At 51.3% G+C, this 23,053-nt stretch overlaps 1 protein-coding gene across 2 annotated transcripts in view; it reads right to left on the bottom strand.

Annotated features, from left to right (window-relative positions):
• FOXN1 (forkhead box N1) overlaps nucleotides 1-8,261 on the bottom strand; it is a 43,782-nt gene extending 35,521 nt beyond the window's left edge. Inside the window, exon 1 of one of the 2 annotated variants that reach the window (XM_063146634.1) lies at nucleotides 8,099-8,261. Coding sequence is in view for 1 of the 2 variants with exons in the window: in XM_063146633.1 (XP_063002703.1) it covers nucleotides 7,760-7,765 (6 nt within the window). In the remaining variant the exon portion in view is untranslated. Of the gene's footprint in view, nucleotides 1-7,759; nucleotides 7,804-8,098 lie in introns of those variants that run through there. The other variant, XM_063146633.1, reaches the window with a different exon arrangement.
• Between the last annotated feature and the right edge of the window lie 14,792 nt (nucleotides 8,262-23,053).

Genomic DNA, 23,053 nt, shown 5'->3' with positions numbered 1-23,053 from the left:
AAGTCTGCCTTAGCTTTTGGTGTTTTTTTTTATGCAACCCAATAATAATAATAATAATAATAATAATAATAATAATAATAATAGCAGCAGCCTGCAGACTGTAAATTTTCACTGTGTGAACAGAGTGCTGGACTAGATGGACCCTTGGTCTGATCCAGCATCAGGGTTCTTCTGATGTTCTAAATGTTGTGGAGGCACCTGAAATTTCAAAGCAGGTGCAAACTTTGCCTTGCCAACAGGGCTTCAAGTACCTTTGCAATAAAACACGCTCACCTGGGTCTAAGGGAGCTTTCTATGTTCAAAAACAACTTGGCATATTGAGGACAAATCCTTAAAAGTGTCCTGGGAGCCATGCTGAGGTCCTGCCATGGGAATTGGCTAACTGACGTATGGACCTGCAGACTCACACAATAAAACAGATTGCAACAAATGAGGACCAGAACCTTACTTTCTCATTAAAGAGGAAAGGGTCATAGTTCACTGGTAGAGGATCTGTTTGCACACAAAAGGAGCCAGGCCTTTTCAGATTGGGTCAGGAAAGGCTGCCCCGTCCAAAACTCTGGGGAGACGCTACCAGTCTGTGTAGTTGATATTGGGTTAGATGAAGTGATATTGCAAGGAAATGAGGCACGCGGGGAATCGGGCTCCCAGAATCGGGCTTCTGGGAGCCCAATTCTGCCCCCAGGAAAGAAGAGGGTTCCCTGTGCACCCTTTTTCTTCTTGTCAAATTACTGCTTGTTTTTCCGCCACCCAGGCAGAAAACCCGGCAACAGCAACAGCAGTGGGGGGTGGGCGTGCACCCCCACAAAAACGTCCACGGGGAGGGGAGGCTCATCCAGCTGGTGGACCAGTGGTCTAGACCAGTGGTCTCAGCGGACGGCAGCTCCCACTCTTCCCATGACTGGCCCAGGATGCGGAGAGGAGACACCCCTGGGTGTTGGGCTGACTGTGCCAGGGAGATTCGGGAAGCCCTTTCCTGCTGTGTTCCTTGGAGAACAGGTTCCTGCCTCCTTCTCTGGCTCCCTACCCCTCTCTCATTGCTGGGACCTGCCTCAGCAGGCCTGGTGAACTGCCAGCCACGGGCCTTGGGGAGGCAAGGGGACCAGCCCCGTTGCAGGAGCAAAGCAAGAGGGACGTGGGGGAGCACACGCGGGGGAGAGCATTCCACTGAAGGATGCCGACGTGGCTGGGTGGTGGGGCAGGGCGGAAGGCTGAAGCCATGTCTGCCCCCCCCCATCTTTTCTCTGGTCCCGGCTTATCCGCCTCTCCATTGCACCTTGCGGGCATGACCCGAGCAGAGCCAACCCCAGTGTGGCTGGAGACGGATATCATGGCATCTCCATCCCAACTGCATCCATGGCAGCCCACGTTGAGGACCGGGCACCGTAGCGAAGGAAGGACACTGCAGACAGCAGAAAGCTTTTGGGGGGAATTGTGTGGGAGGGAAGCAGCGCCCAGCCGGCTCATTCACCACCCAGCCACCTTGGTTTTGTATTGGCCGTGTCTCTCCAAAGCCAGGAGGTGCCACAACTCAGAAGCGACCGAGTGGATGGAGGTGGGCTCCCCTTTGCCGGAAAGGACCAGCTGGGATTCCACAGCCAGAAGTTGTCCCCCCTGGACCCCTTCTCTAAGTCTTCACTGCTCTTGGACCCAGTGAGTTGGGAATTATAACTACAGCAAATGTTTCAAGGCCCATGCACTAGAAAGGAAGGACACCCCACCACAACCTTCACCGAAAGATCCTTCTTTCCTGCCTTCCTTTTCTCCCAAAATGGAGAATGAAAGTTGATTGCTTCACTAGAACAGGTGCAACTAAAAGCTAGATTTGAGCTGCTCAAACTTTCTGGATGAGAGGCTGCTCAGACTGCAGCATGATTGAATGTTTCCACCCCCCTACCCTGCATATAGAAAACTAGATGTCGGGGGAAGGGTTCAAAGCCAGCCTTCTCCCTGACAAGCTAGTTATCCATGTGCAGGGTTAATTTGTTTTTCATGCAGAGAAGCATTCAGTCATAAGAACCCAGGCTGTTTCACAGAACACATCACAACGAGGCTGCTGGAGTTTCCACCTCTGTACGGAGGAGTTCGGTGCAGCAGTTACACTGCTCCCTACGGCCGTTCAGCTAACAATCGCATACGATTGCACTCTCTATTTCTACAATTGCTCCTGTATTCACTTCTTCTTTTGACAGTTTAAACTTGCATTCAGTTCATAAATGTCCCTCCCTAAATCATGCCTCCCTCCCCAGTTTTTAGCATCTATACAATGACTTTCTCAGTAACCCTCACAACAGCCCTGTAAGGTAGGCCACCGTTATTAGCTCTGTATTGCAGCAAGGCTACGGCCGAGGGAAGAAGCTTGGATAAGGTTACCCAGCAAGCCTGTGGCTCATAAACCCCTGTTCCACTATGCTGTCTCCAGCTGCATTGGAGCGCAACTCCCATCGTCACTCCAGCTGACATGGCTAGGGGCTGAGATGATGGGCAATGTAGTTCAAGAGATCTGGAGGGCAGCCGGTTGTCTACCCCTGGTGAAACATATAAACATGTCCCAGAGGCCCCGCGCCTGCCCCAGTCCAGAGGGACAGGATGAAAGTGCCGCCCTCAGCACACACACACACTCATCCGCGGGGTGAATGAACCTGTGAAAACGGGGAGCGCACTTTTCGCACATAACTCACTTGGTTCCAGAGCTGAGAAAGCCATGGCCCTCAGTGTGCCCGGGGGAAGGTGTATCAAAGGTGGTGACTCCGTCTTCATTTTCTGACTCTAATTTCACCGGCGCAATCTCCAGAATTAATCTCTCTCTCTGTTCTCCCCCCCCCCCCCCCCGCGACTTAATGCTTTTCTCCAAGGCGGAAGCGGGAGAATGTGCTGAGGAGGCTCACCCGGACGGCACAGCCTGACACGTCCTGCTGCAGCCACTGCCACTGCTTGCACAGAAATTTTCACACTGAGCAGGAGAGAAAGCCAAGGAAGAGGGAGGGATTCACACAACACGCTAGCCCACACTCTGTGGTTGACTGTGGGTTGTTGCTGTACCCTGGGCTATTGTGCCATCTGAACGCAGCACGTTTTCCGCAGGATGGCTGGTTAACCTTGTCATGTGGCTTGAACAAGCCAGCTTGAGAAGCCACGATTTACTGTTGGGTTGTTTATTCAGGGTGGTTAACAAGTCGCATTCAGACAACACAATAACCCGCGGTTCAACAACAACCCAACTGAGTGTGGGTTAGCATGTTGTGTGAACCCAGCCAGTGTGTGTGTGTGTGTGTGTGTGTGTGTGTGTGTGTGTGTGTGTGTAGGGTCGTGGTGGCATTTGTAATGCAACTGAGCATTTTGACACGGAGGGAGGGGCTTTACATAGCTTAAAAGTGACATCTTCCATTCTTTATTTCTGTATCCAATGTACAAAACACCCTTCATCCTCAAAGGACCCCAGGGCGCTGTGCGCGACGTGAAAAATAAACCCGTAAGTTCCGACATAACGACTGTACAACGGCAGATGAAAAGGCAAATGCAACTACAACACATCAGCCAGTGAACCAAACAGAAACACAACCATCCATCCAGATGGAAAATAAACCTGTCCGCAAAACATCAACATCCTCGGGCAAACAAGAAACGTTTTAATTTGGTGCCGGAAAGCAAACAAAGGGAGCATGAGGGTTTTCCGAAGCTGGGGTGCCACCACCGGGAAGGCCCGCTCCATTGTAAAAGCAGAGCGTGTGTCTCCTACGCGTGACGTTTGGAGAAAGGCCTCCTCTGATCATCAGGGGAAGACGCTCCTCCGTGAGGGACCCCGGAGAGCCATTGCTGCCAGTCAGGGTTGGCAGTACTGGGCTAGATGGACCCAGGGTCTGACTTGGTAGAAGGCGACTTCTGATGCCCCTGTGTATGCGCCAGTCTTGAGGGCAGCAGCGTGGAGGATACTTTGGCAGGCCAGTGATGAGGGTGGAAAGCCATGACTGAGGCGCATGGGTCCTAGCCCAGCATTGTCGACACGGATCAGCAGCTGCTCTCCAGATTTCGGGCAGGTTTCTTCCCAGCCCTAGCTGGCATTCTCTTACACAGGGGTGGCCTCAGACATTTTACCATCTGAGACGAAGGTCAAGGTGGCACACTGCCCCCTCTCCATCCCACCCACAGAAGCCAGCCAGATGGGCACTTGAATTTCGCTTCTACTCTGGCACTGGAGGGCAGCCGTCAAGCTAACAGCATGTGGGGCAGGATGTGGGGCATGCTCTAACCCCCCCCCCCCACAAAGCCTCGCACTTGCTAGGAACATAAGAACGCAGGAAGCTGCTTCGTACTGAGTCAGGCCCTGGGTCCACGGAGCCCTGTATTGTCGACACTGACTGGCAGCAGTTGGCCCTCCAGGGTTTCAGGCAGGATTCTTTTCTTGGGGGACGCTCTAGCTCCCAGATTTCCTCCATCAAGCAGGGGGTGGACTTGATAGTCTCCAAAGTACCCCCTCCAACTCTGAGACCCTGTCCTGCTCTGCCTGGACGAAAGGTTCCCGGAAAGCATCTGGCCGGCCGCTATGGCAAACGGGAAGCTGGAACTTTGGAAGGCAGAAAATTACATTCAGTAGACATCGACACCCCATTGGTCTCAAGAAGAGAGACAAAGCAGTAAGCCTATATGTACCAGTTGCTGGGGAACATGGGCGGGAGGGTGCTGCTGCACCATGTCCTGCTTTGTGGGGTTCCTGGTCGACAGCTGGCTAGCCACTGTTACTGGACCAAATTGCCATCACTTCCTGGGAAGAGCTCTGCTGAGCATGCAGAAGGCCCTGGGTTCGATCCCCGGCACAGCCAGGTACAGCTGCAAAAACGCCTGCCTGAAACCCCAGAGATCCATTGATGGTGGCTGGTGTGGACCACGTGGTGGCCCTCCAGATGGCTGGGCCTACAACCCCCATGATCTCTCACCACTCTGACTATGCTGGCTAGGGGCGCTGATGGGAGTTGTAGGCCAGATCTTCCATGGGGTTGCAAGTTTACTGGTGTTGGGGGAGCCGTGGTTTGACTTGGCTTGAGTCAATTTTCCACGTTCCCTCAGTTAACTTGGGGAGCTGTGCAAAAGTTGCGGATCTTTTGACCTGGCAAAACACAAACATCGCAAATCTAGAAACGGAAGGAAATGACCAGTGATTTGCCTGCTGATTTGGCCTTTTGATGGGTCTCCAGTACACTTGTGGGGAGGCAAGTAGCAGTGGACTCCGCCCTAGATAATCCAGCCTGTTTTCTTGATTTGTGTGCTTTGCCGGGTCATCTGTGCTGGTGATCTGGAGCCGTAGCGCTTATCCTTCCTGGTGTCTTAGCTTTGCAAGGAGCATGTTTAGCGTTCCCCTTTGGCCTTCCTTTGACTCCTGCTTCCATCTGAAAGACGGAACGGACTCACTGGGTGCTAAGAACACAAGAACGTAAAAAGATCCGTGCTGGGTCCGGCGAAGGGCCCTCCTAGCCCATCGTTCTGTTCCCACAGTGGCCAACCAGGTGCCCCAGTTGGAACCCCCCAAGCAGGACACGAGTGCAGCAGCACCCTCCCCCCATGTTCCCCAGCAACTGGTGTATCTAGGCATGCTGCCTCTGACGCTGGAGGTAGCAGAGAGGCATCAGGGCTAGTAGCCATGGACAGCCTTCTCCTCCAGGAATTTATCCAACCCTCTTTTAAAATTGGTGGCCATCACTACATATTGGGGAAGCTGATTCCATAGCTTTACTATGCGCTATGCACACCTTTGCACACCTAGGAAAAACACCTACTTGTTTTTTCTTTCTTTCTTTCCTTCTACGTTGGTGATTTTGGGTTTCCTTTTCTCTTGCACCGACACTCTCCTCGGCCTGCCAGATGGCAAACCGAGTGGGTGGAGAAGTCATGGGACTGTTTCCAACCGTGATTACATTAATGGGGACTAGTTACATGCTCTCTCTTTTTTAAAGAGTAGAAATGAAAGCTAAGGCCAACTTTCCGCACCAGGTTTCCTACCTATACACCGAAGCGAAGGGCCCCTGCTTCTCAGTTCTCAGCCACAGCCAGTTCCTTCGCACCGAAGTGCAGCATGGAGCATGTTCCTGACACCTGCCCGGACCTGCCTCCTTCCCTCTGGATGAAGAGCAAAGGGAGGCGGTGGGGTGTGTTCCTGATCCCCTGGCACTCTGAGCACCTGTCAGCATGGCAAAGCTGGCGGCGGAGAGCAAGGTGCATCAGGCTGGCAGCTCTCTCTTTGGTCGCCTTGCCCAGAGTTTCCCACTACAGTGGCAGCTGGAAGGTTGCGCCCCCCAAGTGGGCATAACCAAGCAGAGGTTTGGCGCTTCCTTGGGCTCGCGCGAACGGTGCCCCGTGGGCTGCCAGGCGGGAAGCTGGGAGCATCGCCAAGCCGGCTGGTTGCGGAGGAGCACAGGGATGCACCTGTTGCTCTAATGCTGCCAAAGCTAGAGAGGTGCGCGAGCCGGATCAGTGCCTGGAGGGGGGGCTGCAATAGGAGCCCTGTGTAGCTCAGTGGCATACAGAAGGCCCCAGGTTCAGTCCCCGGCATCTCCAGGTAAAGCCGGGTGGGGAGATTTTAATCCCCGGAGAGCCCCCACCAATCCGTGTAGACGATACTGAAAGATAGACTGATGCAAGGTAAGGCAGCTTTTCAAAGGAAGATCGGGACGGAAGACTAGAAGATGCCGTGGCTGATGGCAGCTGCCCAAAAGGTCCTGCTTGAACCTCACCCCCTCCAGTCATGCACAGCCATGCACCTGACACTGGGGGTGGGTGGGTCACAGGACCGCCTTACAGGGCTGTTGTCAGACTTATAGAGCAATTGGATGCGAAGCACATAAGCTGTTTCTGAATCCTTGTGTGACTGTCAGGATCCCCTCCAAAGGGATATTCTCTTTGGACATTATCTCACTCTGGCTCGATTTCTGCCCCCACCCCCCAGTCAATCAACCCCACATGCCGTTAGAGGAAATTCTTATCCTGGCTGGCTATGAGTCACTGCACAAGCTTGCGTATGGGCCCCCTCGGCTGCTGAGCCAAATTAATCAGCTGCTTGCCACTGGAGCAAGCAGGGGACAACTGAAAGCCTGAAGGATCAGGTACACATTCTCATTACCTGGTTGCTCTTCCATTCGTAGCCCTGTCCCAGTTTAGCATGGAGGCCAGACCAGTTTGTAAGGAAAGGCGCATGAGAGCGCCCGACAGGCAAAGGCGTGTGCAACTTTGGAAGCGAGAAGCTAAAAGCAGCAATACGGAGGTTGTATCTTCCCCCGGTGTTTTCTCTTGCTGCTTCAGCTCGGGGGTGGAGAGACCCCACTTTGCAGGCAGAAGGTTGTCAGTTTGATTCCCAGCTTCTCCAGGTAGGGGTGGAAAAATGCCTGCCTGCCTTGTCTTGTCCTGGAGAGTGGTTGCTGCCAGTCAGTTCCCAGCAGGGTGCTCCCTACATGGTTTTGTGACTACAAGTCCCATTATCCCAAAACACTGGTCCTTCTGGCTAGGGATGATGGCAACTATAGTCCAAAACATCTGGAAGGTGTCAGGCTAGGTGGACCAAGGCACTTTAAAACCCAGAGATAACTATTGATTTACTGCTGGAGTAACAATTTACTCCTGGGATCAGGCTTTACTCCGGGGATTTGCATCTCTACTGTCAATCGGTGCTGGAATTCCCAGCAATAATTAAACACCCCCACCCATCACCCCCCACCCCCCTCTGCAAGAAAGTCCCAGCAGCAAATAATTCCCAGCATGAATAAAAACTCACAGTCATGGGAGCAACTGCACTTCAGAGTTATGAAAAGATGGGGGGACCATCTCCACCGCCTCAAGTGAGAGGTAAAGACACCTCTTCCATCGTCCAGACCTGACTGCACGAGACGGGCAGATGCACCCAAGCACACGGGCATGAAGCGTGTCCAATGCTCAACCCGTTTCCTCTCCCGCCAGTCAAGGGAGACCTCAGGCCTTCTCCTCTGCAGGCCGTGGCAACCCTCAGGCGAGCACGGCAGGTTAAATAGAGCCGCTAGCCGGCCACGCTGTGCTCCCCCTTGGCTTCCCTCCCCCTTGGCTGCCACGGCCAAGTTGCCAAGAGGTTTTGCCTTACCTCTCCGTTGAAGCACGACGGGTCGCTGCAGCTGCTCCAAGACAGGGAGAGGTCAGGCGGAGAGGAGACCTGTGTTGGCGAGCGGATGGCAGCTCCGCCAGGCAGGGACTCCCAGAGATGGAAAAGCAGGAGCCGCTCTTAACGTCATGTGAGGCAGGAAGGCATCTGGATAGGCAGGCAAGCCAGTAATTATGATATCAGGCTCCACTTAGCCTCTGGCAATCCTGTGTTTAATAAGACCAACACACAAAAAACAAAAAAGAAGAAGAAGAAGAAGAAGAAGGAAAAAGGTGACTAAGCCATAGGCTTCTTTTTCTCAACTTTTCTGGATGTGACTTGACAGAAGCTGAGAAGGCAGGCTGTCCTACCGCCTTGTATGTGATCGAATGTAGAACTGAACACATGGAAAGGGGGGAGGACGTACGTAGAGAGACAGTGTGGTGTAGTGGTTAGAGTGTTGGACAGGGACTGCAGAGAGCTGCGTTCTAGTTTAACAAAATTCTTACTTCTGCGTTTTGTGGATTGTTAGGTGCCTTTTGTTCCATCATTTGACAGAATCAGACTTTTCCCAATTTCCCACATTTGCAAAAATTCGCATTTGCAAAAAAAAAAAAAATCACATTTGCAAAAATTTGCAAATCCTCCCCTCAAAATGAGCAAGTCCCCTCAGAATGTGCACCCTCATGCCTTAGCCTATGGGGGAAATGTGCATTTTCTGGCCACTTTTTATTTCATGTATTTTTCTATGCCTAAATTTGTACATCCCTCGTCATGGACCCTTGTCGTGAGGATAAAGTAGAGAAGAGGAAGACCCTGTGTGGCACCTTGGATTCCTTGCAAGGGGCAAAAGTTGCAATAGAAATGTAATAATAAATAAATGAAATAGTTTTCCTGGACAAATGGGTCATGGTAACATAACCCTGGAACTGAACCTCAGTCCATTTAACTGAAAGAATTCCACATCCTTTCCCTGTTAGTACCTGCCTCCTTTGCCTCCATCTTTGCTCCTGTGCTGGAGCGTAAAGCTCCTTGGGGCAGAACCTCACCCTCTGTTACTCTGCGAAACACGTGCCTGGAGCTGTATAAGCAAACAAGAACAGCAGCCATAGCGGAGACAAGAAGCTGGGGGCAACAGGCATACGGCCTCGCCAGCCTATCAAAAGCTAATTTGTTGCATGAAACATGGGAGCCAGCCTAAGGGTGAGCCAGGGCATCAATCCCCCTAGCCCCGGGTGGAAACGCCTCTTCTAATGCCCATCATCTGACAGCAGCATGTGGGCTTTCAGGGGGACTGCAGGTCTGGTGGCCAGCTGTTCCATTGTACAGAGGGCAGCCCTCTGTTTTGGAGTGCTGGCAGAGGACCGCCCCCATTTGAAGGTGACTTTTCTTTGAAGGCTGTCAGGTCCCAGCCTGATTCCAAGGGAGTTCCCTGGCTGCTCTCGGTGGCTCTTCAGCACCGCCGCCTCAGATGGCCAGAGGTTGGTATTGCAGCAAATGTCAGGTGATTAATAGCGTGCCAGCTGTGCTGGATCCTGAGTCTGAGGATCTCGGCACTAAAATTATGCCAGTTGATTGCAGGTGGCTCGCTTTGACTCCACAGCACTGGGAGCCCCTGGCAGGATGTGCATCGAAGGCATGAAAGGACTGACCGCTTGCCCCAATTTTGTTTGAGCACAGGGACTCGTTGACGCATGTATTAACAGTTGGAAAAGCTCTCTCTACGTGGTCATATTTGCAATGACTTTGTAGGGAGGATTTACCTTTCCCTGCTAGCATGTGGCTTGGCTTGCTTACTCGAGTGACCTGAAACCCTTCAGTACGTTCTGCAGTGCTTCAGGGAAACCCCTAACGTTCTCCAAACTTTCGCACCGGTGTAAGATGAAACCCCAGCAGCGTACGGGTTCTGATGAACAGTTTATGCCGGCTTCCACCATGCCTGCCTCTCTTAGCGCCTCGAGCAGACGCGCCCAGAAGGCCCAGCCACGCCTGTTGCAATAAGGCACAGCTTTGTGTGTGCGAGGGTTAATTAACATGTGTGTAAAGAGCTTTGAAGATCAACAGCATCCCTGTGTAACTGCTGAATGTGTTGATGGAATGCATTTGTCTGCAGCCCCGTGCCAATGCAGATGAACGCCTGCCTTTATCTCCTTTATGGTAACGGCAGGAGAGCGGGGGGGTGGGGTGGGGATATCTAGTGCTTTGTATAAGCAAGACAACGCCGGATTTGATCTGGGAACGTCCGTCCCTTCCAGCTTGGCATGTGAATCGTGTATGAGAGCGAGGGGCAGGAAGAAGACCCCACAAGCTGATTGACTTGGTGGCGTTGAGCGTTTGGTTTGGTTTATTCATTTATAGGACCTGCCTTTCTGTATCATACATGTCCAAGGCAGATGATGAGAAAATGCCACTCTGGAAAATGCCACTTCGGAAAAAGGATGCAGCCGGTACCCTTAACCCAACCACTTTGCAGTCATTTTAAGGGTGTTTGAAGGTTTGCTGGGTTAATAGTCCTCTCTGATCTAATCGACAAAGAGTCTTGTCGCACCTTGAAGAGGAGCGCATTGATTCCGGCACTGGCCTTCGGGGACGCTGCTCACGTCATCCGCTTCGGGCAGAATGAACTTGTTCGCTTAAGGTCCCACAAGACCCTGTGTTGTTTTTTGCTGGAAGAGACTGACAAGACTATCTGCTCCCTAGGTCTTAGCTTGGACACCCCCGCCCTGGTGAACTCCAGATGTTTTGGATGCCAAGTCTCATCAACCCCAGTGTGCATGGCAAATGGGCAGGAATGCTGGGAATTCTCATCCAAAACATCTGCAGACAGCCAAGTCAGGGGCAGCGGCTGAAGACGGCCTCGTAGCCCAAGAGGGTGGCCTGGTGACCTCTTTTATAGAGGACTGGCCTCTATTTTGGAGAGAAACCCTGACCACTGGGTGTGGTGGTGAAGGGTTAGGGTTAGCATCTTTCAGAGTGACATTCCAGCCCCTGTGCGGACATTTACACTTGCATTTGAAAACGTGATGCAAAGGGGTGCCCTCCTTTCCGGCAATGTGTTTCCTCTTTGGGGGCGATACACACATGAGCAGCCTTATCCACCAGCCCCAGGGATAAAATCCAGGGCAGGTGGGGGAGGGGAACAATATTTTCTCAACTCACTCTTGTGGAACCTTTAAATGACCATCAGCCATGCCTTCTTTTCTTCATCTTTAACCTTAGGATTGTTGTGTGTGCGTTTTCTTCTGTTGTAAGCTTGGAGGCCTGTTGTGAGGTGGAAAAGCAAGGAAGAATGAATGACTAAAAGAATGAATAAAAGGAAGTCCTTCTTCACACAGCGCAGAGTTAAGCTATGGAACTCACCACCACAAGATGGAAACAAAGCCATTTGAAGAGAGACTGAAAGACCTGGGCATGTTTAGCCTGGAGAAGAGAAGATTGAGGGGAGACATGAGAGCACTCTTCAAATACTTAAAAGGTTGTCACACAGAGGAGGGCCAGGATCTCTTCTCCATCCTCCCAGAGTGCAGGACACGGAATAACGGGCTCAAGTTAAAGGAAGCCAGATTCCAGCTGGACATCAGGAAAAACTTCCTGACTGTTAGAGCAGTACGACAATGGAATCAGTTACCTAGGGAGGTTGTGGGCTCTCCCACACGAGAGGCCTTCAAGAGGCAGCTGGACAACCATCTGTCGGGGATGCTTTAGGGTGGATTCCTGCATTGAGCAGGGGGTTGGACTTGATGGCCTTGTGGGCCCCTTCCAACTTTGCTATTCTATGATTCTATGATTCTAAGATGTAGTGCTGACCACCCATTTGGATGGCTTTATTTTATTTATTTATTATTATTGCATTTATATCCTGCCTTTTTCTCCAAGGAACCCAAGGTGGCATACATAATCCTCCTCTCCATTTTATCCTCACAACAACAACCCTGTGAGGTAGGCTGGGCTGAGAGTTTGTGACTGGCCCAAAGTCACCCAGAGGGTTTCCATGGCTGAGTGGGGTCTTAAACTGGGATCTCCCAACTCCCAGTCCAAAGGGGGTTGGATAAATTTCTGGAGGAGGCGGCCATCAGTGGCTAGAAGTCGTGATGGTTGCGTACTATCTCCAATATTCGAGGCAGTAAGCCTGTGTGCACCAGTTGCTGGGGAACATGGGTGGGAGGGTGCTGTTGCACCATGTCCTGCTTGTTCATCCCTGGCCAACGGCTGGTTTGCCACTGTGTGAACAGAGTGCTGGACTAGGTGGACCCTTGGTCTGATCCAGCAGGGCTCTTCGGACATTCTTATGAGGCAAAGAAATGCCAACAGATGTAGGCAAAGATCTGGTCAAAGGCAACCAATTAGTGAACCTAGTTTACAGGTGAAGGAGGCGGAGTTGAGTGAGCAGGGATTACTAGAGCAGAATTGTTCTTGTTATTATGGCTTTTTAGGTGTCATTTCACCTGCTGCCATAACACCCTCGGCAGCGCCGTGACTCCTACAAACCGCCCTCTGCCTGCCTGTGTGTCAGAGAGTACTTTTGTCCAATTTCTTTGTTATCCGTTTTAAAATCAACCTGATATCCCTCCCCCCCTCCCCAATGTTGAGGCAAGTACAGTTATAAAACTGTCAAGGGGGGGGGGGGGCGGAGGGCTGCCACCTTGAACTAGGAAAAGCGGCCGGTTTCCCAGTCCTGGGATCCCCTCAGGGGAGACACACCTGGGCGTAACTTACTTAACCGTCTGCTGCTCAGCCTTGAAATAGCAGTTGGGGCTTGCCCTTTATCTGCTGTGCGATATCCTGAGGGGAGGCACGCCTTGCATTGCTCCATGCGGTGCAGCCCAGTTGGTCTCTCGGAAACACACGCCCAGGAGGGCGCCGGCCGGAGCAGCCGGGTTTCCCATTGGTGGGCTCGTCAGGGGGAGCAAGGCAGTGTGGCAGTGCCAAACAGGGCTTGTGCGCTGGCCGCTCTTTCCCACATCCTCCCTTCAGGTTGTGGGGGATTCTGTGGCTTCCTGCAGCTTGGGAAGGCGTGTCCTTCTAATAGCGGACTTGGGTGGTGAGTGCCAACAGGACTGGAGACAAAACAGGCCCACGAGGGGGCTGTTTATACGTTGCCGTTGCCCCGAGATGGCTCCGAATCCGTGCTGCCGATTCGGAGCCTTCCCAGGGCAAAGAGCCGAAGATGTGGAGCAGAAGTTTACCCCGAGTGAGGTCAGCTCCTCTCTTCCCCGTCTGTCCTTGCACGGGCACTGCGCTGGGGGCATTCCTGGGAAGAAGGTGACCTTGGATTGGTCGCCAGAAGCCATGGGAGAGGCTGGGCCCGGTGAGCCTAGCAGCCACCACTGAACCTGTACTGCCTCCCTTCGTCTGTATCACTTTCCGCCAAATCGACACCATGAAGACAGCCTCTGTGAAACACGAGGCCCTGTGGGCAAGAAACCCCAAATGTTTCTTTGGAATAGAATCCATCCCTCGGGCTGAAAGAGGTTCTGCAATCCTGTGCTCCTATATAATAAAATATCAAGGCTGTTCACACTAAAATGCATATAGAATACAACATAAAAACAACCTAAAATAATTAATAATTGGGAAAAGGGCAGCAAAGACAACAATAAAACCGGGGTGGGGTAGAGACATAGATGCAGCCCCCAAAATAACAGAGGATCCATCTGTGTCCCAGAATCTTCCCTGCTAGTATTTTAATTGTTTGTATTTCTTTCTCTTTCTTTTTGGCAAGCGCGCGTTCCCTCCAGAACTGCTTCAGTCCTCCCCTGCCTTTGTGACACTGCCAGCGATGGGAATTACGGCTTTTATTTGTTGTGTTAATCGCCACGGGGGGGGGGGGGGGGCTGGTTCCCTGCTGCCATCCATTTCGAAAGAGATTGGCTATTCTCTCTCTCCCCCCTCCCCCCCCTGTTGTGGCACATTATTCAAATCAGGGAGCTGGGCGGAGAGAACCTACGGACTTGTTTGCCTTTAAGACGAGGAGGGACTGGATGCATCCCTTTGAAACTGGTGTAGATTCTAACCAGTTTCAGAGGGGGCGTGGTTTCAGTGGGGGCGTGTCAACCAGGAAAGGCTTTGTGGGTCACATTATAGGAGTCATTCTGCACCCCTGCGTTAGAAGTAGCCAATCTGTGGTGCCTGGTGCCCTAGCTGGCGGGGCCCGCAGAGGCTTGTGTTTCAGACCTCCTTCTCCTCCTGCCAGGTTGCATTTCCTTTATTGCTGTGCCACCGTCGTTTTCGGTGTGCCTTCTTCCACGCCATTCCATTCCCCTTACTCACTTGACTCCATTGACCTGAAAGATTTGCACCTTGCTCGACTTGAGTGCGACCAACCCCACTGATAGTGCATAACAACCGACCCTCCAACCTGGCACGTCTGGATGTGTGGGACTGCAAGTCCCCTATCCATTGGCCATGCTAGCTGGGGATGATTGGAGTTGTAGTCCAGCACCTCTGGGGGCGCCGGGTGAAGGACAGCTAGTGTAAAACAGCGAACCACAAGCAGTAAGTGTGCAAAACACGAGGAGACGCCTAACCACAAATGTAAGGAGACAGAGAATGGCGGCATGAGAGCAAGTATAGCCCCGTCGTACCACAAGGATAACATTTCTGTTAGATGTTGACAAAGTTTAAACAGAGTGCTGGATCAGAGAGGACTTGGCTCTGAGCCACAGAGACCACCCCCCGCCCCTGAGAAGTGTTGCTCATCTTAAAGAAGCAAAATTGGTCCCTCAGATGTTCTGCCTGAAGAAGAGGAGAAGAGTGGAGGACAAGAAGAAGGCACCTGCCACACGACCGAAAAGAAAGACGAGAGCAAGACTCAGAAGGCACATCAGAGCCTGTCGGCCCTTGGAGGCCCGGCACACTTCGAGTTGTGAGGTTCTGGCTGGGGGTGCAAAGCAAGAGAGCCGAGCGCTTGGCCCGGAGTCCCCTGGCTGAGGACAATGGGGCTGCAGCTCAAGAGCTCTGCAGGGCACCAGGCAGGGGAAGGCCGGCCGAGATGGACCCCTCGGCTCCTGACCCAGGGTGGAGACGACGGCGTTCTCGCCGGGCACCCGGGCTGCCTTTCTGGGCTCGGTTCCGGTGAGCTTCCCGTGGCGGCGGCGGCGGCGGCATGTTCCGCCCGGGGCCCGTGTGATGTTCAAAGGATCAGGCAATTTGTTACTCTCTCAGTAAACACTTTATTGCCTTTGTAATTATTGTGATTAAACTCCTGCCAGGCGCTGCCGGGCCGGCAGGGCCCTTCCCCGGCTGCTTTTTCTGGTGCGGCGAGTGAAATCTGGGCCACATTGAAGTGTCACTCCCACCCACACCACACCCTCGCCCTCCAGATCCATGTGTGCTGCTGGTTTACATCTGGGCAGCTTTCCAGGGGTCTCTGGCAGGGAAGCCCCCCCCCCCGTCACCTGCCACCTGATCTTTTTGAACTAGAGATGCTTGGGGTCGAACCTTGGACTGTGTGCATGCAAGGCAGGGGCTCTGCCACTGAGCTACAAATAAAATAAAATGAATTTCTAGTCCTCATGGTTCTGAAAAGAGGCTGATTTAAACCAGAGCACAGAAAGTAGTCTAATACTGAGTCAGGGCACGGTATTGTCTCCTGTGGCTGGGCAGGAGGCAGGGTGGGGTGGGGGGAATGGAGAAATCCTCAACAGATTCAAATGAGTTCGAATTTCTATGAACCCAATCTGCAATTTCCACAGCACAGCAGCACATTCTGAGTCAAGGAGATTCCACAGGCAAAGGGATCTGTTTTTCACTTTCAGCAGGGATTTGCAGCCACCCACACGAACTAATGTTTGTTTGCACGGTGTGTGTGTGTGTGTGTGTGTGTGTGTGTGTGTGTGTGTGTTTCTAGTAAGAAAAAGAAAAGCGGAAGAGATTATGGGAAAATATGGGGGGTGGGGTTTCCTGAAGGGAAGACCCATCGTCTGGAGCTCCTGGAAAGTTCTGTGAAGGAGGCAGGGTGGTTGCTCAATCAACACTTTGTCTGGAAGCACCAGAGTTTTGACATGTGGCCTGAACCTGGTCATTTACAAATGTGGTGTCAAAAATGCATGAGACTCAAAAGCTAGTCTGCGGCAGCCTAGGCCAGATCAAGGTGTCTGCGCAGGGGAATAACATTTGATTTCTTCGTTCCTAAAATGTAAACACCACACAGATATTTTTCTTTTCTGTTCTGGCAAATAGCCCTGGGAGGAATGATGTGCTGGAACCAACGGTCCGGCATTGCTGGGCGACGCTTTCACACACCCCTCCATCTCGGTACCCCTTTTTGGTGCCAGGGACACTTTCCCCGGGCTCGGCTGGAGAGGAACATCAAGGAAAGCACCAGATGTGAGAAAAGGAGGCTTTTTCGGTGGGGAGGAGAGAGGAGAGGGCCCAAGCTACTCCCCAGTGAGGCAAAATGATTTATGATGGCATGTTTCATGCTGCAGGAATGAAAAGGCAAAGTTAGCTTTGCTCTGGGGGACACGCGGCAACTCCGCGGAGAGGGGAAATCCTTCTGCATGCATGTCTGGTCAGGATAGCCCTGTAGCATAGGGTGGTGTGTGTGGCGGGGGAGAGAACTTTCTTTCTTTCAGGAGTGTAGGACTTTTTTCCTCCCTAAACCTGCATAGGATTGCAGCCTGAATCGTAAAGAGTTGCATAGATAGATGGATAAATAGACAGAGCGACAGACAGACGCAGTCGTGCTACTGGTGATCCATTAAGGTGCACGTTACAAACTGTTCAGGTTTTGTGCCTATTCAGCTGTCATGGTTCCCCCACCACCAAAGGATTCTGGGAATGTGCTAAGAATTCTCCATTCGCACTCTGTCACCTGTCTCCCGGGATTACAGTTCCCAGGTCCTCTGGGGAGACAGGTTGATGCTTTCTTTTCTTTTCTTTTTTGTTATTTGTTATTTAACAATATTTGTGATTCGCTTGCATTGATAGAAGTCTCTCCTTTATAACATGAGGATTTGTTTCAAAATAAAGTCAACAAAATAAAGGCACTCGAAAAAGAAGTTTCTAAGTGATGTAGGTGACAATACAGGATAAATTCATAATAAAATACTGTATATTATGACTGTATTCCGAAGACAAGATGACCTTTACTAGGAACACTTGTAGGGTTTCAGTTGGTGCTGAAGACCTAGAAGGACCAGCACCTGCCTCATTTGTAATGGTGGGGAATTCTGGAAAGTGGGGCTACAATACTAAAGGCCCTATTCTGAGCTGGGATGGACCAGACCTCCGAAATCTTGGGTACCATCAGAAGGGCATCATCTGGTGAGTGCATCAACCGAGCAGGCCAGTAGGCGGTCAGGCGATCTCTTAAGTGACCTGATCCAGAGTTGATTGGGGGTTTGTAAGCAAGTATTGACACCTTAAACCTGGCACACTTTCAACCAGCTGTCCCCACTCTCAGGTCCCAAAATTGTTCCAGTCCTTCCATTCTGAATTTGGAGACAGGCGTATTTATGTCCTGTTGCCTTTCCCTCCAAGGTGCTTCAAGGTGTCATACGTGAACCTCCTCCTCTCCATTTTACCCTAACAACAACCCCGTGAGCGAGCAGCCCAAAGTCACCCTGTGAGCTTCGTGACTGAGTGGGGACTAGAAGAACCCAGGTCTCCGGAATCCTGGTCCAAACTTCTAACCACTACACCACGCTGCCTCTCCATAGCATAGCTATCCAAAGGCTCCCTGATGGCAAGGAAAATGATATGTTAAAATGAGGTGGGAGTCAAGGGGTGTCTTGTGAGTTATACGTATTTATTTATTTATTTATTTATTTATTTATTTATTTATTACATTTATATACCGCCCCATAGCTGAAGCTCTCTGGGCGGTTTACAAAAGTTAAAAACAGTGAAGATTAAAAAGTATTCAAAATTTTCCCAAGGAAGGGGTACGTATGCCATCTCATGGACTCTCAGGGCTCACGGGCATCGCTATAGTCCCAAAACACAATGCCTCCCTCATTCTTTGTCGCGCCATCCCAGCCACAACTGTGAAGAGGCAGGTAACATTAGGATTTCATGGTGCAGCAAAGGGGACCCTGAAAAATCCACGCTGAAATCAGGTGTAGTTTCAGAATGAACACCTTTGCTCCCTCTTTGGCCACAAGGGGGCATCCTCTGCACCCCAGTCGCTCTGCAGGTGGAAAAAAATAAATCCCTCTGCTGCCTGGTGTGATGAAAGGTTCAACCAGCCCTATATAAAACTCTGTTTAGCAGAGAGCAGGCTTGACAGTGGTGATTAGCACCCATTAATTGGGGGTTATTTCGGGCACTTGGCACCTGAACAGTGCATGCCAGGCCTCATCCTGCCACTTTAGGCACCTCGGCCTCTGCTCACTCCCATTGTAAAGTTGCATGAATCAGGGCTGTAAAACCTTTTTGTTTCTTTTACTGATTCTCGGTTGGAACGGAGGACCAGGTCGTGGCATGCTGGAGGAGGCAGGGGGGAGCTGGGACTGGGGGGCTTCTGGCGTCCCCTTCCCTGGCTGCATGCCCACTGAGCCTCTGCTTAGCTCACTATTGGCCACACGGACTGGCTCTCCAGGGTTTCAGGCATCTGCAGGGCACCAGGTTGCCTCCCCCTGGTCTAGGCTGACCGGCATTGACGGCTCTCCGGGATTCCGTGCAGAGAGGGATTGTTCCCAGGCCTACCTGGAGATGCTGGGAATCGAGCCTGAGCCCTTCCGTATCTAAATGGTGCATTTACCACTGAGCCATCGAAGGCAGGTGTCTCCTCTGGGTCTCGAACCCACGGCCTCAGGGTTATGAGGAAGGGTGACCATATGACCAGATTTGTCCGGGTTTGTGATTACAAATCCGGGAGGGGGAGGGGAAATTCGGATTTCCCCCCCCCCAAGAGCAGCTCTATTGGGAATTAACAAAAATGCTTATAACTCCGTCATTTGTTAAGATAAAGACATGAAACTTGGCACAATGGTAGCTCTTAGGAAGGGCTTTAGTCATACCAAATTTGAAACAGATCCGTTTATCCATTGATTTTTAAGGAATTTTTTTAAAATTGAGATTTTAACATTATTATTTTTTAAATCGTCATTTTTAAAGATAAAGAGATTAAACTTTGTACCATGATAGGATTTAGGTAGAACTTTAGCCACACCAAATTTGAAACAGATCATAGAATCATAGAATCATAGAATAGCAGAGTTGGAAGGGGCCTACAAGGCCATCGAGTCCAACCCCCTGCTCAATGCAGGAATCCACCCTAAAGCATCCCTGACAGATGGTTGTCCAGCTGCCTCTTGAATGCCACACCAAATTTGAAACAGATCCGTTCATCCATTGATTTTTTTAGGATTTTTTTAAAAATGAGGTTTTAAAATTATTATTTTTTAAACTGTCATTTTTAAAGATAAAGAGCTGAAAGTTGGCACCATGGTAGCTTTTAGGTAGAGCTTTAGCCATACCAAATTTGAAACAGATCTGGGGCAGTAGCAAACCCTGTTAACAACAACAGCAGCTTGCAATGAGTGAAGATACAGTCAGAAAAGATATTTGAGGGAAGGGGAGAATGTAACACAGAGAGTATAGCAAAAGCTTCAACGTACAGCAAAACCTACAAAAGTAGGAGTGAGTGAAGTTAATTTCAGATACACTGAATCTCTCACTTGTTCTTTATTTCAGTGATTTTAACATTAAGGTGTTATGTAGAACAGATTTGTCTTAAATGTGTGCTGTAAAATCAGACATGTGACCAAGGCTATGTTCAGGTGGGCACGCCCCCTTGGTACTGGACACACCCCCTTGGGGGTGACCATGTTGTCCTCCTTTTTGGTTTCCAAAATATGGTCACCCTAAAGGTTAGCCTATCCATTGAGCCACCAGGCCCACCTACAAAGGGAATTGCCTTATTGCAGGTGAGACTCGAGCTCCGTCTGCCTTGCCTGGCAGGGCCTCTCTGTGGCCTCGGGCAGAGCAGGGCCTTCCCATTGCCTGTTCCTCCCTGGCCCTTTGAACGGATCCCTCCTTCCTGATCCTCCTTTCCCAGATCCCTCCGATGGAACCTGGGACATTTTGCAAGGCAGGGATGTGTTGTGCGATCAAGCGACGGCCTTCGCCTTCAGGCCCTTCAGGCTGCCTTGGATGTGTCAGGAGCCCCAGGAGAGAACTCCACCAGACAAGAACCGTCAGGCTGCTTTGGGGGTGGGAGAGACGGCTGGGCTTCTAACGGGCAGGAGGATGTGCAGACGCACCTGGGGGGGGGGGGGCGGCGGTTCAGGGAAGGCACCTGCTGCCACTTCCCCATTGGGGTGCAACTCTGCGGCTGCCAAATTGGTACTTGCTTAACCAGCTAACTTGCGCAATTAGGGTCACACCTGGAGGGGTGGGCGAAGTTTCTTCCTTTCCCGTCCGTGGAGATTTTCCTTTTTCCTTTTCCTTTTCTTATTTGGGACTGAATTTTGCATTAAAAAAGAAAAGAAAGAAACACGCACCAGCAGACGTGGTTCCCTAATGGGACTGGGGAGTCCTTCTCTCCGTTTCTTGTGGTGCAGTTTGCTGTTGCGAATGATCAGGCCGGTGCGCCGGGGGTGCAGCGATTCAGACAGAGGTGAGATTGTGTCAGTCTGTTGAACTTCCAGGTGCTCCGTTTGAACAGAGGAGTGAGAGGAACTGACAGCAACAGAGCAGCTATCATAACGCCGTGGGTGTTCATGTAGGGTTGGCGTCTAGGGTAGGCCTAGGGGGCAACTGCCAATGGACCATCACCCTGCAGGGACCCACTGGCAGATCCCCCTGGACCTGCTGCTCCTCTTTGCCCTTAGAATCATAGAGTCATAGAATACAGAGTTGGAAGGGGCCTATAAGGCCGTTGAGTCCAACCCCCTTGAAACCTGCTTGCCTGCCTGCCCCTCGCTCTGGCCCAGACAATGGTGGTGGTGAGGAGGAGGAGCAGCAGTGGACGCTGCAGGCGCTGCGGCCTCTGTGCTCCCTGGCAGCCGTGACGAAGAAGAGGAGGAGGAGGAGGAGCAATACATTGTTGACAATGGTGGTGAGGAGGTACGCTCACGGAGGGAGGGGGGCATGGAGGGTGTTTTGGCCAGCACCAAAAGGTGAGCCGTGTTGGATTGGGCCAAAGGAATATCTAGTTTGGTGTTCCATTCACACCATGTCCCACCAAGTGCCCACAAGTAGGACATGAGCACAAGAGCGCTGCTCCACTCATGTTCCTCAGCAAGCAGTTGTTCGGGGCCTCTGATCCTGGAGGTAGCATACAGCCATTGTGGCTAGTAGCCCGCAGATAAAAGGAAGGACTTTATCGCACAGGACCTGCTCCAACTACGGAATTCACTACCACCAGATGTAGTGACTGCTCCGTTTGGACAGCTTGAAAAGACAAGTTCATGGAGGAGCAAAGTTTGTTTGTTTGTTTGTTTATTTATTGCATTTTTATTCCGCCCAATAGCCGAAGCTCTCTGGGCGGTTCACAAAAATTAAAACCATGAAGAACATAATAAAACAACCAACAATCTAAAAACACAAATACAAACTACAGTATAAAAAGCACAACCAGGATAAGTTGTATGTTTCTCTCCCATAGAGCCCCTAAAACTGCCTCCCTCAATCTGATGCCCGCCCCATGTTTTGGACTCTAGCTCCCATCAGCCCCTGCCAGCATGGCCAATGGCCAGTGAAGCTGGGAGTTGTAGTCCAAAACATCTGGAGAGCATCCAGTTGGAGGGGCTGCCCTAAATTAAGTCACCTTGCGACGGCGCCAGCCTCACCCAGAAGGCCTGGCCTGGCACACCCTTCTCAAGCCACACCCAGAAGGCCTTGCCTGGCACACCCTTCTCAAGCCAAGCGCCACCTCTTGAAAAGCCTGAGGAAAAGGTAAAACCAACACAACCTCTCCCCCGTACGTGAGGGAACAAGGTAAAGGGCTTTGGAAAATATTGTTGAGGTACTGAACTGCAGGTGCATTGTTAGATGTTTTTACACTGTGTAATATAGCAGGTAATAAATCCGAGCTGACGCATGGTTTGTAGTAACAGAAGTTTATTGAAATTTAACAGATCTTTAGTATTTCAATTTGGATCAAACCTGCTTATTTTTATACTTATAACAACAATCCCAAGTCCCTTAAAATTCTATCTCTTCTCACTCCTCACACCAAACACTCACACGAAGCACAAGCCAGACTAAAACTCCCAGACTAAAACCAAACCTCAAACTAACCCTCACAATCTATTTATACTCCTCCCTCCCCCTCTCTCACCGCATCATCAGCCACACCCACTCAGTCAAACATTCCGCACTCACTGGACATACAAACTCAGACATACCTAAGGGACAGAAAGGTGGGTATCGTCACACACACCCGCTGAAGAATCATGGCGCAAGTTGGGTCCAAAAGAACTTTTATTTTACAAAACAAGTGTTTTGCTTTCTTCCTCAGGAGAAACCGCTGGTCCTGCTGTGGCGTTGCAGGATCAGGGCCTCCCGAGGTAGCTTTGGGCTTAATGGTCCAGCAAGCCAGCCTCTTTGGATGCTCCACAACGTCCAAAGCCATGAAACCCAAGGTGGGGATCAGCCCACGCACTGCCATGGCTCTTGCACACACAGAGTCACACATAACCATTACACAGCAGCTTCTATGAAAGCCAGCAGCGCAACCACACAACCACATACATACACACACAGAACACACATCTGTAATCTCTGCACAGTCCTGATGAAATGAATGGTGCTGGTGTCACCCAGGCCAAATGGGGGCGCTGGCCTTGGATACGCATTTGCACAAGAAGCCATTCTCTCCCGCTCAGCCTCACAGGGGCGCTCCAATGAGTCTGAGCCGCCCCCTGCTGGAGCTCTAGAGAAAAGCAACCCCAGCCTGTAGGCAAAGGAATGGAGCAGGGGGCGCCGCCCACAGCTCTGGCGGACCGTCGTGGCCGCCACCCTTGTTGCAGCCACGTCCCCAGGACTGAGCTTGGGGACGTGGCAAGA

The sequence above is a fragment of the Elgaria multicarinata genome, chromosome 22, assembly GCF_023053635.1.
Source record: "Elgaria multicarinata webbii isolate HBS135686 ecotype San Diego chromosome 22, rElgMul1.1.pri, whole genome shotgun sequence".
Lineage (NCBI taxonomy): Eukaryota > Metazoa > Chordata > Lepidosauria > Squamata > Anguidae > Elgaria > Elgaria multicarinata.
This window is presented reverse-complemented; position numbering and strand designations above follow the sequence as displayed.